Here is a 17,350-nt window from a genome sequence, read left to right on the forward strand (position 1 = left end):
AAGAACATGAGCTGTAAAAAAGTAAAGGAAGTCAGGTGCATAGTTTAAGAACTATTTAAGGAGTGCCTGGGTGGCTAAGTTGGTTAAGTGTCCAATTTCGGCTCAGGTCATGATCTTGTGGTTCGTGAGTTTGAGCCCCATGTCAGGCTCTGTGCAGACAACTCAGAGCTTGGAGCCTGCTTCAGATTCTGTGTCTCCCTCTTTCTCTGCCCCTTCCCCGCTCACGCTCTGTCTCTCTCTCAAAAAATAAACATTAAAAAAAACACTGTTTAAGCCTTGTTTCCTCAGATTTTATATTTCCACTTTTCACAAATGAACTTCCCATAAAAGGCTTTAGAGTCAGTAAAATTAGAATGGAATAGACAGCTGCTAAGATAATTCATTAGCACACATATTTTCCCTCAGTGAAAATATGCAGAGCTTCCTTCCATATCTTTTTCCTACCCATGAGATGGAAAGGCAGTGTGAGTACTTTTTAAAATGAGTAAGGTTAGGGGCACCTAGGGTGGCTCAGTTGGTTGAGCGCCTGACTTTGGCTCAGGTCATAATCTCACAGTTCGTGAATTCGAACCCTGCGTCAGGCTCTCTGCTGTCAGCCTCTGTGCTGTCAGCACAGAGCCCACTTTGGCTTCTCTGTCCCCATCTTTCTCTGACCCTCCCCTCTGCTCTCTCTCTCTCTCTCAAAAATAAATACACATTTAAATAAATAAATAAATAAAAATGAGTAAGGTTAAAATGTGATCACTTCCTGAGCTGACATCCACTAAAACAAATATAGGAATGAAAACCGTGATTAGAAAAGGAAAAAACAAAAACAAAAACAAAACAAAACAAAAACCCCAAAACTAACAAGCAATTGAGGATATTAAAGGAAAACAAAAATTTTTTTCCAGTAAGACAAAATATATACAGGAGCCACACAACAACTTCAGTTTTGATGCAAGCCCTTGGTGAAAAGCATGACAAAAATTGCCTAATTTACAGTGACCTTTGTAAGCCTTCTGAGGTAATTTATCTTGATAAGATATGCTTTAATGTGGATAATATCAAATCCATTAGGAAGAATAACTTAACTGCCATTATAAAAACTAAAATTTAACCAGGAGGCAAATATCTTCCTCCAAATGATGCCATTATTTCTCACAATCATTAGTGAGTATGAATTATTAATATTAGGAAAAATCCTCATCTTCGGTTAAGGGCTATTTTTATTATTCAATGTTTATAAAGATAATCAGCATGAGACAGTGGATCTGCTCACTTAGGAACATAAACCAATACCTGGCTTCTTTTTGGACAAAGGAGTTTAGAGATCTAAGGAATATACATGCAATCTTCCCCTATCTTTCTCTCTCTTTCAAAGCTCTTATTCCACTTTAAACATTATTCTCCAAGGCATCTAAAATTGGTTCTCTGACATCCATACCAAGTCATGTAATACTCCTTCCTCCATGAGGCTGTAGGAGGAAATCCATCGTCCCTCCCATCCCTGTTCTCAGGATAAGGTCCATTAGTCATCTGTTCACCTAGATCAACTGACTATGATCAGAATTTCTGGGGATCATGTTAAAAATTTTAGGGCCTTAATTTCAGATTCTGATTGACACCTGGCATAGGAATAGGTAATGGGGAATAAATCCTCTATTATACTAATGTCCCCACGATACTTGGTATTTCTTTGCTCTTGACTGAATTCCTTACCTTCTCTATTACTTCTCCACCTTAGGGTATGAAATTCTTCGCTCTACTCTCTGGAACTGCCACACAGTGATAGCAGACTATATCAAGCTCTTCTATCACCTCAGCTTAACTTGAAACTTGACTCTCCTTTACGGATTCTGTCTCCCATCCATCCCTGGTAAGTGGTGGGAGATGAAAACTCTCTTCCCCATTACCATTTCCAGTCAATTATGTACTCAACTTTTGTAAAAATTCCTGCTCTTTTAAGTCCATCTGACTATGTCACCTGTTATTTAACCTTATCTAATGAAGACTTGATACCTATGGCTCCTAGTCTTTCTCTCCATCCCAATTCCTGTCATCATCCTAGGTGACAGTATTTTTCATGCGGACATCCAGAACACTCACCCTTCAGTTCCCTGACACCCTCATTTCCACTGACATCTCCTCTGTCCCACTTCAATCATATCAGGTATTATTTCTAGGCTTTGTCATCAATCTACAACTGTACCACTTTTAAAATCATTAGTACAAACACCTCAATTTCTGATCAAAGCTTCCTGTATTTCAAGCTTGCCCAGCTATTTTTTCGAAGTCCATTTTTTATCATTACTGACACTTGGAGATTACAATTCCTCTACTTTCTTTCTACTCATCAGCAGCACCTGCTCCCACCCCTCCACCCTAGTCCTTCTTTCTCCTGCTTAGAGAGCAGAGCTCAACATTTTAATCACACTCCTGCCAATTTCTTAAACTTATTTGCCCTTTTGTCATATCTGACTGGCAAAATGCCAAACTTGGATAATCCAAGGTGGCTAGTGCTTAAGAAAAATTACATACAGGGGCAACTTAAGACCACTCTAAATCCATTATCACAATCTCAACAAGCCCTTAACACTGGACAGCAATTCTGAAATGTCTTTACAGTCAATTTCTTTTCACATGTTTCACAAGATTTATATTAGGTTTCTTTTTTCCTCCACAAACTTCTAACCATCTTATTATCCTTGATTCTGAAAATGACCTTAATATATATTTCATAAAAAAATATAATACACCAGAGTAAAGCCCTCATCTTCTTGCCATATACCTAAAACCTATTTGCACCAGAACCCAGTTTTTAAATCTTCCCTCCTGTTATAATAGGAGTACCCTAACTCCTATATAAGGAAAATCTACTTGTTCTTTGGATTTCATTTCTCTCTACTTCTCAGGACTCATATTATCTGTAATCCCTTTTATTTTCTATATGAGTAATCAATCAATTTCAATCCCTTTTCATTGTCTCTTGAATAGTTGCCACAAAATACAAACATATCACTTCCACCTTGAAAATAATATGTCTACCCATCTGGGTACTACTTCATATTGCCTAGATTATCATCCCTTTTACTTATATAAATTCACTTCTCAAAATCAATGCCTGTACTTGGATTTTCTATTCTTACACTCATCAGCCAACTTAATCTATTTTTTTTGCTCTCCACTATGTGAACAGCAGCAACAACAAAAGCTCTAAATAATGTCACCAATATCTTCCATCTCGCTAAATACAATGATTATTTTGTAGCCCTCATATTACTTGACCACTCACAGCAGCACTCAGTATAGATGATCACTTCCTTCTCTTTGAAACACTCTTTCCTTGGCCTCTAGGACAGTATATTCCTCTGGATTAGGACAATGTCTTAGAGGGTTCCTTGTTGGCTCATTCTCCTCTATCTAATCATTAAATATTAGAATTCCTCGAAACTGATCCTGTATTCTTTTGTCACTCACATCCACTCCCATGGTTTTCCCACTCCAAAATGGACTGTGCTTCTGATATACCAGACTCATATCTATGCAATACTTATTCTACATCTCTAAGTATCTAGGCACTGAAAACTCAGCATATCCAAACAGAATTCAAGATCTGCACCCTTTCCTCCAAACTAACTTTCCTCCTTCTCCACCCTTTCCTCCTTCTCCACTCTTCTTTTCCTTCACAAATGACCCAACTACCTACACCACAACGCAAGCCAGACATCTTTTAGAAGCCAGAAAACTTCTAGATCTCTTCCTCAATCATCCATATCTTATTAATCACAAATCCTAGCAATTTTGTTTCTCAAATATTCCCCAGTGAATCCACATCTTCAACTGGTCTTCCCAATACCCTCTTAGAGCCTTGCCTGCATGTATAATGATCTTATTAATAACACAAATCTGATGATCATACCCCCTTCCTTCCTCAACTCTGCTAATAATAATCCATTGTTTTTAAGATAAAACAGCAAATCTGTAACATGATTTACAAAGTCCTCATGATCTGGTCTTCGCCTATAACATAGATTCATCTTATGCCACAAACATGCCATTTGCCACTCTCCATCATCTTCTATATTTTATTCATTTTGACTTTTATTCACTTCCTTCAATGTGCTATTGCTTTTCTGCTGTCAGAACCTTTTCCTAGAACATTCTTCTGCTGTCCTTTGCTTTGTGACCTCCTAACCTTCGAACCTCAGCTTCAATGTCACTTTCTCAGCCAAGCCTTCTCTAACATCATAAGTCTAGATCAGATCCCCTAATTTTATTTTCCCATAGCAACTTTATCCCTTTTATTACACATGTAATTGAAATAAATTATTTAATTGGTTGATTAATCCCTCTGTCCTTCCAGAACATAAACTCCATAAGAGTAAAGGAGCAGGTACTTCTTTCTTCCTAAATAGTTTCCATTCTCAATTAAAGCAGAGAGTATTAATCAGCTCCTTCAATAAGCCTTCCTGTATTACACGGGCCAGAAGGTAAAACCTTTATTTTCCAGATTTCTTGCAGTCAGGGTTCTTGATGTAAAAAAATCAATTCTGCTAATTAGATGCCCGTGTGCAAGATCTGGATGATGGAGGTTAAGAGAAAACTATCTTCCTGCTATTGTCTTTTCCTGGTAAGCAAGATCTTGGAGAAATGAGGGCTGAAAATTATAATAGATGTATCATATGCTCAAAATTTGGCTTTCCAGTGTGTTCATGAACATTGAAAAGACATGCATAGCAGCAGTTGTGGCTTCTCAACTTCTAGATCACTATCACAGTAGCTGGTTCTTCAATTCAACAGTTTCAGTGGTAGCCCCCTGACTTCTACTTCTCCAATCTTACCAACACTGGTAAGTACCTAATTTCTTGCAAGATTCTGTTCTATTTAAAATGTACTGAGAGTGGTTTGTTTCCTTTACTGAATCCTGACTGATACAACATGTGTCTTCCTCAATACACTCTAAACAGGTTGACAGAAGAGTTTACTTAGCTTGATACCTATTGATCTACCACAGTCACTGGTGACTAGCTTACATTCACTAAATATTCACTGAGTGGCCATCACTAAAAACAGTTTGAGGCTCATGGGTATATAATCAATTCACAATGACACAGACTAATCTAATTCCCCATAACCAATTTTCATATGTCATTCTGGCTGTGCTAATTGTTCACTTTAACTTAGGAGAAAGGAAGTAAATGTGCTCTGTCCATGTTATATCCCTTGAAAGATGGTCTTGGTTCCCACAGAGGCTACCCTGATATTACTACAACCTAATTATATAGAAATAAGAGTATTCCAGAAATAGTACCTTAAATAGCAAAAGAGAAATCTCATCTAAAATTGCATTCTTTATATCCATTATACCCATTTGGCCATAAATGCTGAAATAACATCTAAAAAAAAAAATCACACTGTGAAATGTAATTTTGATCCTTAAATTTTATCAATATAAATCTCTGTATATCTAGAGATTGAATAATCTTAGTTATTTAATCTACATGTCTTTAGAGTGCTTCCCCTACTAAAGTATTTTCAAATGAGAGAACAACAATATTCCAATTAACATAGTTTTCCAAAACAGCATGGTTACTTAACAACATATATAAATTTGTTGTAAGAAATTCATTCTATGCTTCTAAAATACATCTTCAAGTACATGAACAAAAATTACTGCAATCAGAATTTACTTAAAAGTAGTAACAAAAGAAATCAGGAAAAAAAATCCAACGTTACTTTCTATGTCCCTTAAAAAGAGTCTTGTTTATTCAAAGTGAGCCATATATTAGACTACATTGATATGAACGCCTGGCCCACGGGATTTCCCCCTGCTTGAAGGAAAATGAGTCCTATTTTTCAGCACCCGAATTCTGGTCATATAACTTGTCTCTTCCACAATCTTCAAAAGCTTCTCAGTGCACATAAAGTCCAAACACTTAAGCATGTAATTTAAGGTCCTTCACATTCTGACCAAAATGTATGTGCCTGGCCCTTCATGCATCATACATAATAGTGAAAAGAGAACACTTTTCTATTTGTCCAAACAGATCCAGTGGTTTCCTTTGCTCACGTCCTCTTTCTTCTTTCCTTCAAATGCTCCTTACCCTTATTGCTGCATATTGAAATACAAGATCACTGTTTTGAATTAATCTACTTTTTTATGAATGGTTTGTTCTTCTCTTACATTACTGACCATATTTTGCTTTCCTTATATATTATTTGTAAACCCACTGTGACACTGTAACAACATCTGTGTCTTAACGATAGAGAAACTCCACCATGTTCAGCTACTTATTTTCAATGGCACAGGAAATTTGATCAATTAAAATTGACATGTTAACTTAGAATTGGACGTATCGTATACTCTAAAATAATTGTTCTCAATAGGTATATAAAATTTAATTGAACTGCTGTTCATACTTTAAAATTCCCCTACTGTTGGGTATTTATGTTGAATTTTTTCATTATAATGTATTGGAATAAAACTCTTGGTTTATATTATTTTTCCTTTTAATATGTCCTTGGAAAGATTCCCAGGTTTAGAATTTCAAGGTTAAAGGATCCAGAAGGAAGCGTGGCTCTTAACATATATTACCCAAAAAAAAAAAAAAAAAAAAAAAAATATTTCTTTTTAAAGGATTGAAAAGGTCACTGCCACAGAAAACCTAGGAATGTACCAAATCCTTGAATCATTTTTAGAAATGGGCATTCTCATTTTTAGCTTTTAAAGATTTATTTAGATTAAGAGTATACGGTCTGAATTTGCAAGATTTATCCAACAATTTTTTATTCCAATTTGCCTATTTTATTTCTTCTTTGCCCATTTACTTACTGAAAATTTTGTGTTTTAGTTATTAAACTTAATAAGCACACATATAAAGATGTAGATCCACATAAAAAGATGTAGTTACCAATATTTCCCCCAACCTGTTACTCCCTTTTACAATTCAAGGTATTATTTTTTGTTGTCCAAAAGCTAAAAATGTAAACGTTGTTACATCTGTCATTAGTTAAAGTTGTCATCTTCTCTTCCTTCAAAGTACATATGTAACCATTTACAGAGTGTCTACTGTGTATCAGGCAACGTATGTTACCTTACTTATTACAAAAACTTTAAGATCTAGGTATCATTGCCACTTTGTTCATGATGGAATTGTGGCTCAAGGAAATTGAAAAAGTTACAGTGCCTGAGTCCAGATTAATATTCAGGTCTGTGTGGATCCAAAGCCTTTATTGTACAAGAGGCTACTTCCCTTTGAAAACAGAATATTCGTGCTTTCCAAAATGCAATTAAACATTCAGTTCTATTTTTTAATTAATTTTCTTTGGTTTTATTTAAAAATATTAATACACTTTTGACATTCTTTCTATGTGGTTACAAGCAATTCTACAACAGTAGAATTACTATATTAACCTCCAAAAGGAAAGAGGTTGACATGGCTAAGGAAAGAATAAACTCTGAGAAAATAAATATTTTATGTATACTTAAAATTAAAAATAAGAGAAAGGGGGCTCTCAGGCACCTGCTACTGTCTTTAGCTAATAGATATCATCTATGCCAGGAGGAGAAAATTCTTATTTGGCTATACTAACTGTAAAACTGCTAAAGCAGAAATAAATAAAGCTATTAAGTATCAGATAACTTATATCAAAGTCAAATTCCTTTAATTTAGGCAAAGGTTAAAGTTGACCTATTGGAAAAAAAAACAAGGAAATAGTTGGTAGCTTTGGATAATAATAAAGAAGTCAAAAAAATGACACTTGAAGTAGCTTGAGGGAACATATTGTTGGATTTTTCGTATTATTATTGGATTCATTATACTAAATATATTTAATAGATATTTCTAATAACTACATTCATGAGGCTTATTGTATGATAGACCATTTCTACGTATAAGAAAAACTCTTAATATTCCTAATATATGTAAAAAAATCCAACCACATATCACTACCCATAAATCAGAGAAATACTGCACAGGGGTGAGTGGAAATACCCATCCCACTACTAGAATATTTAAAGCCTGTTAAAAACTTGTCCCTAAGGAAAGAATTTATTTGGCTTAGATTGCAAGTGAAACAGAATCTGAAGATTCTAACTGAAATATTCATTCAACTTGAAATTAAATCATAATTGAAAATAATAGCTTAATAATGAAAACATCTGCATCCCTAATGATATACTTCTATAAATGTAAGCTGCTACTATTCCTTTAAGGTATGCTGTACTTTACAGAAAATAGTGGTTTCTTAAGAAAGTGTCTTTGTGCAGGAGAGCAAAAAATATGCAGGGTAAATTAGGGAAAATTATTCATATTGTTTATTTTAAAATTTAGTTATTAATACATATTCTTAAAAGTAGATTGTTATAATATGACATGTAACATTTTATCATTGTTCAGTTTCCAAAATAATTTCATATAGCATTCCATTTGTTTCTCAATAACTACCAGAATAGGTGTTATTTACCCTATTATTATTCTATTTGATAGAATAGAAAGTAAGTTTCAGAAATATTTAGGTGTTTGGGGCACCTGGGTTGTCAGTCGGTTAAGCATCTGACTCTTGGTTTCTGGCTCAGGTCATGATTTCACAGTTCTGAGTTTTAGCCCTGCATTGGGCTCTGTGCTGACAGTGTAGAGCCTGCTTGGGATTCTCTCTCTGCCCCTTCTCTGCTTGTGCTGTTTCTGTCTGTCTCTCTCTCTCTAAATAAATAAATAAATAAGGAGGAGGAGGAGGAGGAGGAGGAGGAGGAGGAGGAGGAAGAGGAGGAGGAGGAGGAGGAAAAAATAGTTATGTGTTTAAGGCCGCAGGGCTTCTAGAGGCCACATCAGAACCAGACCTTTTGTTAACGTGCCCTCTTGCTTTGGGCCTCATTAGGAATTCCTGATATACTACCTTCTCCATAGAGAGCCACAACCTCCATCTCCATAGCTTATGCTTAAGGTATACTTTCCTTTCCTTTCCCTATTTTCTTGTTTCAGTGGACAATTTGGAAATATAGTTGGTTTTTCATAGGGGGTTAAATTTTATATTAAAGATGGGAAAGATATGAGGAGTCTAAAATATATTGTTACTTACTGGGAAGAAAAGAGTCATTTTTAGTTGTGGTTATGGCAAAAAATAGCCTTATTACAAACACACACACACACACACACACACACACACACACACACACACACAGAGAAAGAAAAGGAGAATACCTCCATGGAGTTTTACTTATTATTTATACAAATAAAGTTATACAGTGTTGAATAAAGCTGTAAAGAAATGCTTTTACAAACCATAATCGCTACGTCAGGAATTGAGACGGTTACATTTAAACACTTAAGGGTAAAGTACTAGTGTGGCACGGTAGGGATTTAGCTGTACTTCCATTAACAGGAGTCATGAGGCTAAATTTCTATGTACCACCATAGCAAATTTACCTTCTAATTTTATTTTAATGTTCTGAGTACTTAATTTCCCATTTTTCGAAGAACATGGGAAGGAATATCTCCGCCCATCATGACAATAGCTCCGCAGAATTGCTAGAATGTTAATACCATTAAGTTCAAAAGGAACTTAAAGAAATAAGAAGCATACAACTAGCACTAGAAAAACAATCTAAAATTCTGGAGCTTCGATAAAGCATTCAGAAAGATTACTTTATCTTTTGTTATAAAATCATATCCACTGAAGAAGGGCCAGCTTTTTGAATCTCTCCTTAGCAGAAATGGGGGATATGGTCGGACTGAAGAAATGTTCTTCCATTTTATTAAAAACAAAAACCAAACAAAAAGCCCTAAATGCTTTAGAAAGTCCCAGATCGGATTTGGTTTTGAATGCTTAGGATACAGAGTGGTAAAAAGGGCAGTCTTTGGAGTCAGACTGATTCCAGTCATGGCTCTACTACTTGTTACATGGTCGTCTCTGAGAAAATTATTTCCAGTTTCAGTTACCTTATCTATAAAGTGGGGATAAGAATCTCTAAGGGACAGAATAGTGGTGCAGATCAAATGAGAAAATCAAAGTGAGGCTGTCTCTTATAATGTTTGTCTCAGAAGAACAAAAACAACAACAAAAAAGTAATCTGGGGGTAACTACTATCAGCCAAACATTATATGAAAGGCTAGGAATATAATGATGAACAGGATAATGTTCCTTGAAAACATGTACTTTTTAATGAATGTTTGTGAATTTCATTTTTGTTTTAAAAAAATCCAATAACAATAGGTAGACTGGATGAAAATCAAATCAAAATATTTTTAAAAAGGTATAACAAAAATGATTTGAGATTTTCTAGTCTACTTAACTGTATTAAAACTTTTCATTTCTCCAGGTCTTTTTTTTTTTTTTTTTTTTTTTTTAAGCATAATGACCTTTGAAACTATTTGGTGACAATGCCTTAAATAAACATTATTTGAAACTGTGTCTATATAAATTATTTTATATGGTTTCAATATTTCATGTTATTTTGTAATTACTTACACATATATAATATCAAGGTATAATAAAAATACAGACTTACATCACAGGGTCTGTGAGGACTGAATGAGTTATCTATACAGCAATGAAAATGCCAGGCACAAGTAAACAGCTGATAAATATTAAGCACTATTACTATAGAAATTAAATAATAAACTGGCATTATTTACAATAGCAATAGCTCTCAGAACTGAGAGGTATGAATGAAGTAACCAGAAAGCCACAAGGTGGCTCTCAAGGCTTGGCTTTTAAACACAATCGAGTTGCTTTTTATTTCCAAAGAAATGAAAGAAGACTTATGAATGCCAACCTTTTTAAAGGCACTCATAAATTCATAATTAATAAATAACTGGAAGACTACAAAGCTGTTTAATAAGTGTTATATAATAGAAAATATTATTAAGCAGAAAAAAAAAATGAAGAAAATGAACACATTTTATAGTTCTAAATTGAAAGAATCTGATGTTCAAAACAACTGACATCAGATTATCATATGCAGAATTTAAAATATCAACATAAAATGATGGCATTCATAGTGCAGTCATAACAATTAAGTACATCTTACTAACATGATAAATGTGAAAGTGTATACATAGTACAATATCTGGCAGCTAGCAGCTGTTTTGTAAATATCAGTTAAATCTTATGCATATAAAAAACTTTGAAGTTACTGTCATTTTATGTCCACTGAGTTTTTTATTTGAAAATTTATTTGAAAATTTTAATACTTTATTTGAAAATTTATTATCACAGCTTTAAATCTGGGCAAACGTTTTCTGTAAAGGGCCTTGTATTTAGGCTTATTAGTGGGCTACACAGTCCTTGCAGCAACAATTCAATTCTCCCCTCATAGTGCAAAAAAAGGCAGCCATTGACAACAAAAGGAGTCCAGCTATTTTCTAATAAAACTTTAATTAAAAAAAAACAACAGGTGGCCAACTTTGGCCCTCAGGCTGTAGTCTATCCACTCTTGATATAAATCATTATCTCACATAATTAAATGAAATCTGTGAAAATCCTAGATACTATCAATACTCAAATTACCTAGAGAGGTGCTTGTCAAACTGTTATGCACATAAAATCACCTGAGGATTGAGGTGACATTCAGATTATGGTTTGGTATGGTATGGTATGGGGCCTGAGGTTCTCTGCATTTCTAGAGGACCCAGGCTTTTTAGGTCCTTTGACCAAACACTGTGCAGCAAGGCATTTGTTGTAAAAATTTCGGGTCTCAAACTTTCACATACTTTTTTTTTTTAAATCATATTTTTAAGTAATCATTCCACTCAATGTGGGACTTGAACTCACAACCTCGAGATCAAGAGTTGCATGCTCTACTGACTGAGTCAGCTAGGTGCCCCTAAACTTTCACATTCTCTTTTTAAGAGCTTTGGTTTGTGCAGTTTTCATGTGTTCATATTAACCTTAGAAATTAAAACTGAGAAATTAAAAAATAATAATGTTAGTTTTTTAAAATAATAATCCTATTAGATGTTAACATATTTTATGGAACTTAACAATATTTTCTGTTTTAACTATATTTTAAAGAGTAGGACTAAACACAATTCTAATCATAGAGATAGAGGTGATAATTGTACACATCATGCACCGGGATCCTTTGGAAGATCATTATATCAAGAGAAAAGTAAAGATTATAACATGATAAATATGTAAAATCAACTCCTTGGAAATTAAAGACCACAGATCTTTCATATATAAAATATCTGTAATATCTGGCACATTATATGCTTTAGTTCTTATATCTCGCCCTCATTTGTTTCCTACCTGTTTTTCTGCATGTCCATATTCAGTTCCTTGGGTAGGTAAAAAGCAGGAAATCTGACCACTATTTTTTGCTCTTTCTATTAGAGACATAGCTGTTCTTACAGTAGCATTTCGAGCATGCACAAACACCATCACCTAAAATAAAGGAAAACAGTTTATTTAATACTAAAATTCATTAAGAGACAGCTTAATACCAGTCTGAAAATCACTATATATAAACTATTAATTTTTCAAAATATAACCCCCAGTTTACGAATTCTCCAACATTTCCTTGTTTTAGAAGAAAGTGTATATAGGATAAAGGCAAGTTAAATAAAATTCAATAATAAGGCTTTACACATTGTTAATCTATACATTGGCATAAGTCAGAACTGAAATTAATGGATTATATAAAGCATGGAATTTAATTTGTGCTTTTCTCTTTTGAAGACATGATTCATGAGTACAATCATATATTATGGAGACAAGAGTATAAAAATATACAAAAGCCTTATTTCCCCACAGTCAGTGAAATTTCCAGTATCGTAAAGATGTTTAAGGAAACTGAAAACAATAAAAACACTCTTCCTTGGACAAAATCATGTCTAAGAACAACCACTCAAAATAGAGTTTAGGGAACTGCTGAAGATGAAAATGCTTCTAGAGAGGCATCTGGAATTTTCTGTTGTTTTTTGACCTTCCTGTGGAATTACTCAAAAAGTGACTGTGGAAATCTGAATTAGAGGGAAGTCACGTATCTGGGTGCTTTGTCAAGGAGAAGTGGAAAAAAGTACTTTCAGGAACAGTCACCAGGCAGAATGTCAATGCAACTGAAGAATATAAAATAAGAGAGTGATGAACACTCTGTATCTGCTGCCTAGCAGTGCCTGCCTTCTCTCTTTCCTATCTTTTTTTCTTTGGCCTTTGGCTTCCATTTACTCCCACATTCAGCTGGACGCAGCCTTCCCAAAGAGCCATTAGTATAACAAAAGTCGTTTTTATTCTTTCATATGGACAATTGATCTTTTTGAATTTTATATGATGAAAATGTCAGGTAATTCTGACATTTTAATTATAGTCCTAAACATACAACCTAAGGACAATCAGCAGTGTGGGTGCTTTGGGTGAATTAAGACAAATTCTAACCCCAGCTTCCAACCAAACTGAGACCTCTCAATCTCTCTGGAGTTACCATGGTATGCCCCGTAGGCCTCAACAACACGGAGGTCGTAATTCTTGCTTTTCCCTCAATATTTCTTCATATTTATCTCTTAATTATATTTTCCCAGAGGCTAGAACTTTGGTCTTATTTTCATGGTACACATTTAGAAAAATATGCAACTGATTGGTTTTAGTCAGGGAAAGGATAGACTCATGCTAGCTTCCCTAAATAAAAGAGAAGGTCATTTTGATAATGAGTAAAAGTGAAAAGGGGAGGGAAGCCTGGGATTTGGCCAGAAAGGAGACAGACTGACAAAGATCTAGAGCGCACAGTGTTTAATTTACCCATAATCATCTTACATCTACAACCCTGTCAAAGAAACTGTTCCATATATGGCACATCAATTAAAATTCAGAGTAGAGTAAAATCATAGTTAATAATCACCAAAGAAATTGGAATGCTTAAATTACTAATATTCTTTTGGAATGTGTTCAAAGTCAATGAGGGTAGATCATCTGGAGAAGACCCAAAGTTCCTCAATGAAAAACTCCTGAAGCGTTTAGAGACAATAAAACAAGTATCACAAGTCACCTAGAGAGATTTAACATTAGTTAATCACAGCCATTAAGGATGTAAAGCTTCAGCTTTTATACTATGTCAGAGTTCTAACTTATGTGCTGATACTAACGTGTTTTTTAAAAAAATGTGATAAGAATCTCTCTAAAGAGCATACTAATAAAATTTATTTCAGTAAGTTTCATGAATACTTGGAAAAGTCTTCTGTTTTCCTTATTTTCAACTACAAAAAACAAACAAACAAACAACAAAGTCTGATTTTGATAGGTTTGCTAGCTTTCTGGGGAAATGTCTTTATTTCATAGGATGTCAAGAGACTGTCATTTAAGCTCAGTGTAACATTTTTCAGCATTATTGACATAAGTTGTTTAATACTAAGTTAGATATAAAATTCTGTTAACTATAATGCCCTGTTGAAGCTTCACCAGTTCAGAATCTCTCATCTTCTACCATTCTGTCTCTTGTAAAAAGTTTTTCAATTGCGAGTTTCTTTTTAAAAAGGCAGATTTTTCCTCTTATATAAAATTAAGGTTTATCACGCACACAGCTTCACTAACCCCTAACATTAAATTTAAGAAAATATCATTTAAAATGAAATTATTTTTAATTAATTAATTCATTCATTCATTCAAATGTTTCTGAGAATTCTGAAAATTACTATCAAGCCCTGAGAAAACTGTAAAAAAGAGAGGCCAAAGTCCCTGCCCTCATAGAGATGACAATCTAGTATGATGTATTTAAGCACAAAATATTTTTATGAAGTATTTAGCAGCCATGTATCATACTGTTAAAAGAAGAAATATAAAAATGAACAAGACATGGTTCATACGTAAAAGGCATGTACAACTTAAGGAGGCAGAGAAAACAGTAACACATGGAGCATGGATAACACAGGAATGCTAAACATGGAGCTGGTGGGTCTCCTTTGTTCATCCATTGCACTGTATTTACATAGTACCTACTGAGTACCAAACAATGTACTGAGCACCAGGGATACGATACATATGTTCCAAGGCTCAGAATGGCTATACTACTGTTGATGAGAAAGAATCACTAGTAATCAGCCCTACCTGGCTACAAAAGCAGGGTACAGGATGGATGGAGTAGTATTTAAAATATTTATCCTTGGTAATTTTAGTGTGTTAGCTTGAAGAAGTATGTTCTCGTCCAAAAGTTTCTTACACTGAGTCCCAAGGACCTCTTCATCAGAATCACTGCTGGTGCTCATCAAAATAGATTTCTGGGTCCTCCCCTAAAACCAACTGAGTAAGAATATCTAGGGATGAGGTCTAAAAATTGAATTATTAACAACTTTTGAGATGACTACTGCACTACTGTGTGAAATTGGTTAATAATGACCACCAACTTAGTTTTCTTCTTCTGAGTTAAAACAAGTTTAAAAGGAAACATATATAAAACCACCACTACAGAGATGATTTTAAAAATTCCCTAATAACCTATGTTTATTTACCTATATAAATGAAATAGTAGGAAATATGAAGGTATTTCATATAACCAGTATAGCCCCAAGATCATTTCCCAGATGGGTTTTTATAATGCAACCGGATTTCTATTCTCCATAATTCAAATACCACATTATGCAAATCCTGTTGATATGAAGAACATAAGGGAAAATAAAATATGACCCTAAATCTTCATTAATTATTTCATTCTGACTTGTCAACTTATCATTTTGCAAATTATTTTCTACTGCAGCCAAGAGAAATATTAGTTACACTTAAAGTGGCAATTTCTTTTTATTAAATGATCCATCACTCCTTGTTCAGTAAAATAAACTTTTTATTATTAAGAATTTTCTGTTTAGAGGCTCCAACAGAAGCCATTACAAGGTTTAAGGTCCTATAACATACTTGATTTTATGGTTTGTTAATTTGGTTAATTAATTTAAATAGACTCATATGAAAATTATAACAGAGAGGACAGCACTGTTTCATTTGGCAGAAATAGCTCCAAATTAATCTTAAACACTACTGGTAACCAAACAGCAGTTAAATGGGCATATGCCATTAAAATAAGATTACAACAATAGATTCAAGCCAACAACACTGGTAAATTTTAATTGCTTTATAAAACAGTTTACATTTTTACTTGACATTTGTTAGATTAATACATTTAAAAATATTATATTTGTTTTTAGTTTAAAAAGTCATTTATTTTAAATATACAAAATGAAATCAGTCCTGGACTAGGAAAGAAAGTGAATTTGAGTTCTGGCTCTGTTATTTGCTTTGCCAAAGATCTGTTCTTCACATGAGATGACGATTAAAAGTAATGAAAGAATGAAAGCTCAGATAAATCATCATTCAAAAAACTAGAATGCTTAGGTAACTCATATTGTTTTGGTGTATTCAAAGGAAAGAAGGACATGTTATTTGAAAAATTCCCAAAATTCTACTTAGAAGCATTATTAAAGAGCAATGTGATTTAGAAAAAACAAAAAAATCTCTTTGATTCTTATTTCCTCCAGTCCACAGATAGTCACTAGTGTCACGGGATTATTATAAAAATAGAAGTATATAATGTCAGTGAAAACACTGCATTTAGTAAAGCAATAGCTCTCAAACTCTAGAATACTTCGAAATCACTCAGAAGGCTTATTAAAAACACAACTGCTGCTCCTATCCTCCACCACCCTTTCAGATTAAGTAGGTCTGGGGCAAGCCAAGACTTTGCATTTCTAACATGTTCCAAGGAGATGCTAACACTCTTTCTACAGGAACTTTAGAAAACTCTGTCAGAACTAGTTAGTGTCAACACCACTGAAGGGGTAATAAACAATAAAATGAATTTGGCCTAAAAGACTAAATGGTGAGATCAGTAAATGACTGTTATAAATTGACACCTATATTAACTATTTATCCCTCATTTATGCAAGTGTGTATGTATCCAACACCACACAAAATAATTTAAAAGACCACTTATCCTTTAACAACTTTTGTGAAGGTGTTGTGCAAGATGAATGGGAAGTAAAAAAATAAAAGGAATATTTAAACCTGAGATTATCTGAAAACAGGAGGAAAGAGGGCAAGGATTAACTGTGAAATGTTGAATCAAAGACTGTTTCCTAGAAATTTCCACTAAGAAGGAAGACTGGGCAGGAAATATCTGAAAAACATAGACAACATGGCAGACAGATGTTCCATGGAAAATGTCGCTGAGGAATGACATTCTTTAATATAGGGTATTTGTTCTTGCAAGGGTTAAAGAATGAGGCCTGAGGGTGAGAAGTTTTATGTCCTAGACATTTATGCTTTCATTCTAACTGGCACAGCCTATAACGTGGCTTGCTCTCAATTCTTTCCAACTTTCTTAACCTGGGTTCCTCAAGAGAATTAAGTCCTAATGACCTAAACAAATTCTGAAAGTGCATGGTCCCCACGA

General features: G+C 34.1%; 1 protein-coding gene across 1 annotated transcript in view; it reads right to left on the minus strand.

Moving 5' to 3' along the window:
- ASCC3 (activating signal cointegrator 1 complex subunit 3) overlaps positions 1-17,350 on the minus strand; it is a 356,847-nt gene that overhangs the window by 153,797 nt on the left and 185,700 nt on the right. The window contains exon 14 of the mRNA XM_042939446.1: positions 12,232-12,366. Within this exon, the coding sequence (XP_042795380.1) occupies positions 12,232-12,366 (135 nt within the window). The remainder of the gene's footprint in view (positions 1-12,231; positions 12,367-17,350) is intronic.

Source organism: Panthera leo, chromosome B2 (assembly GCF_018350215.1).
Source record: "Panthera leo isolate Ple1 chromosome B2, P.leo_Ple1_pat1.1, whole genome shotgun sequence".
Classification (NCBI taxonomy): Eukaryota; Metazoa; Chordata; class Mammalia; order Carnivora; family Felidae; genus Panthera; species Panthera leo.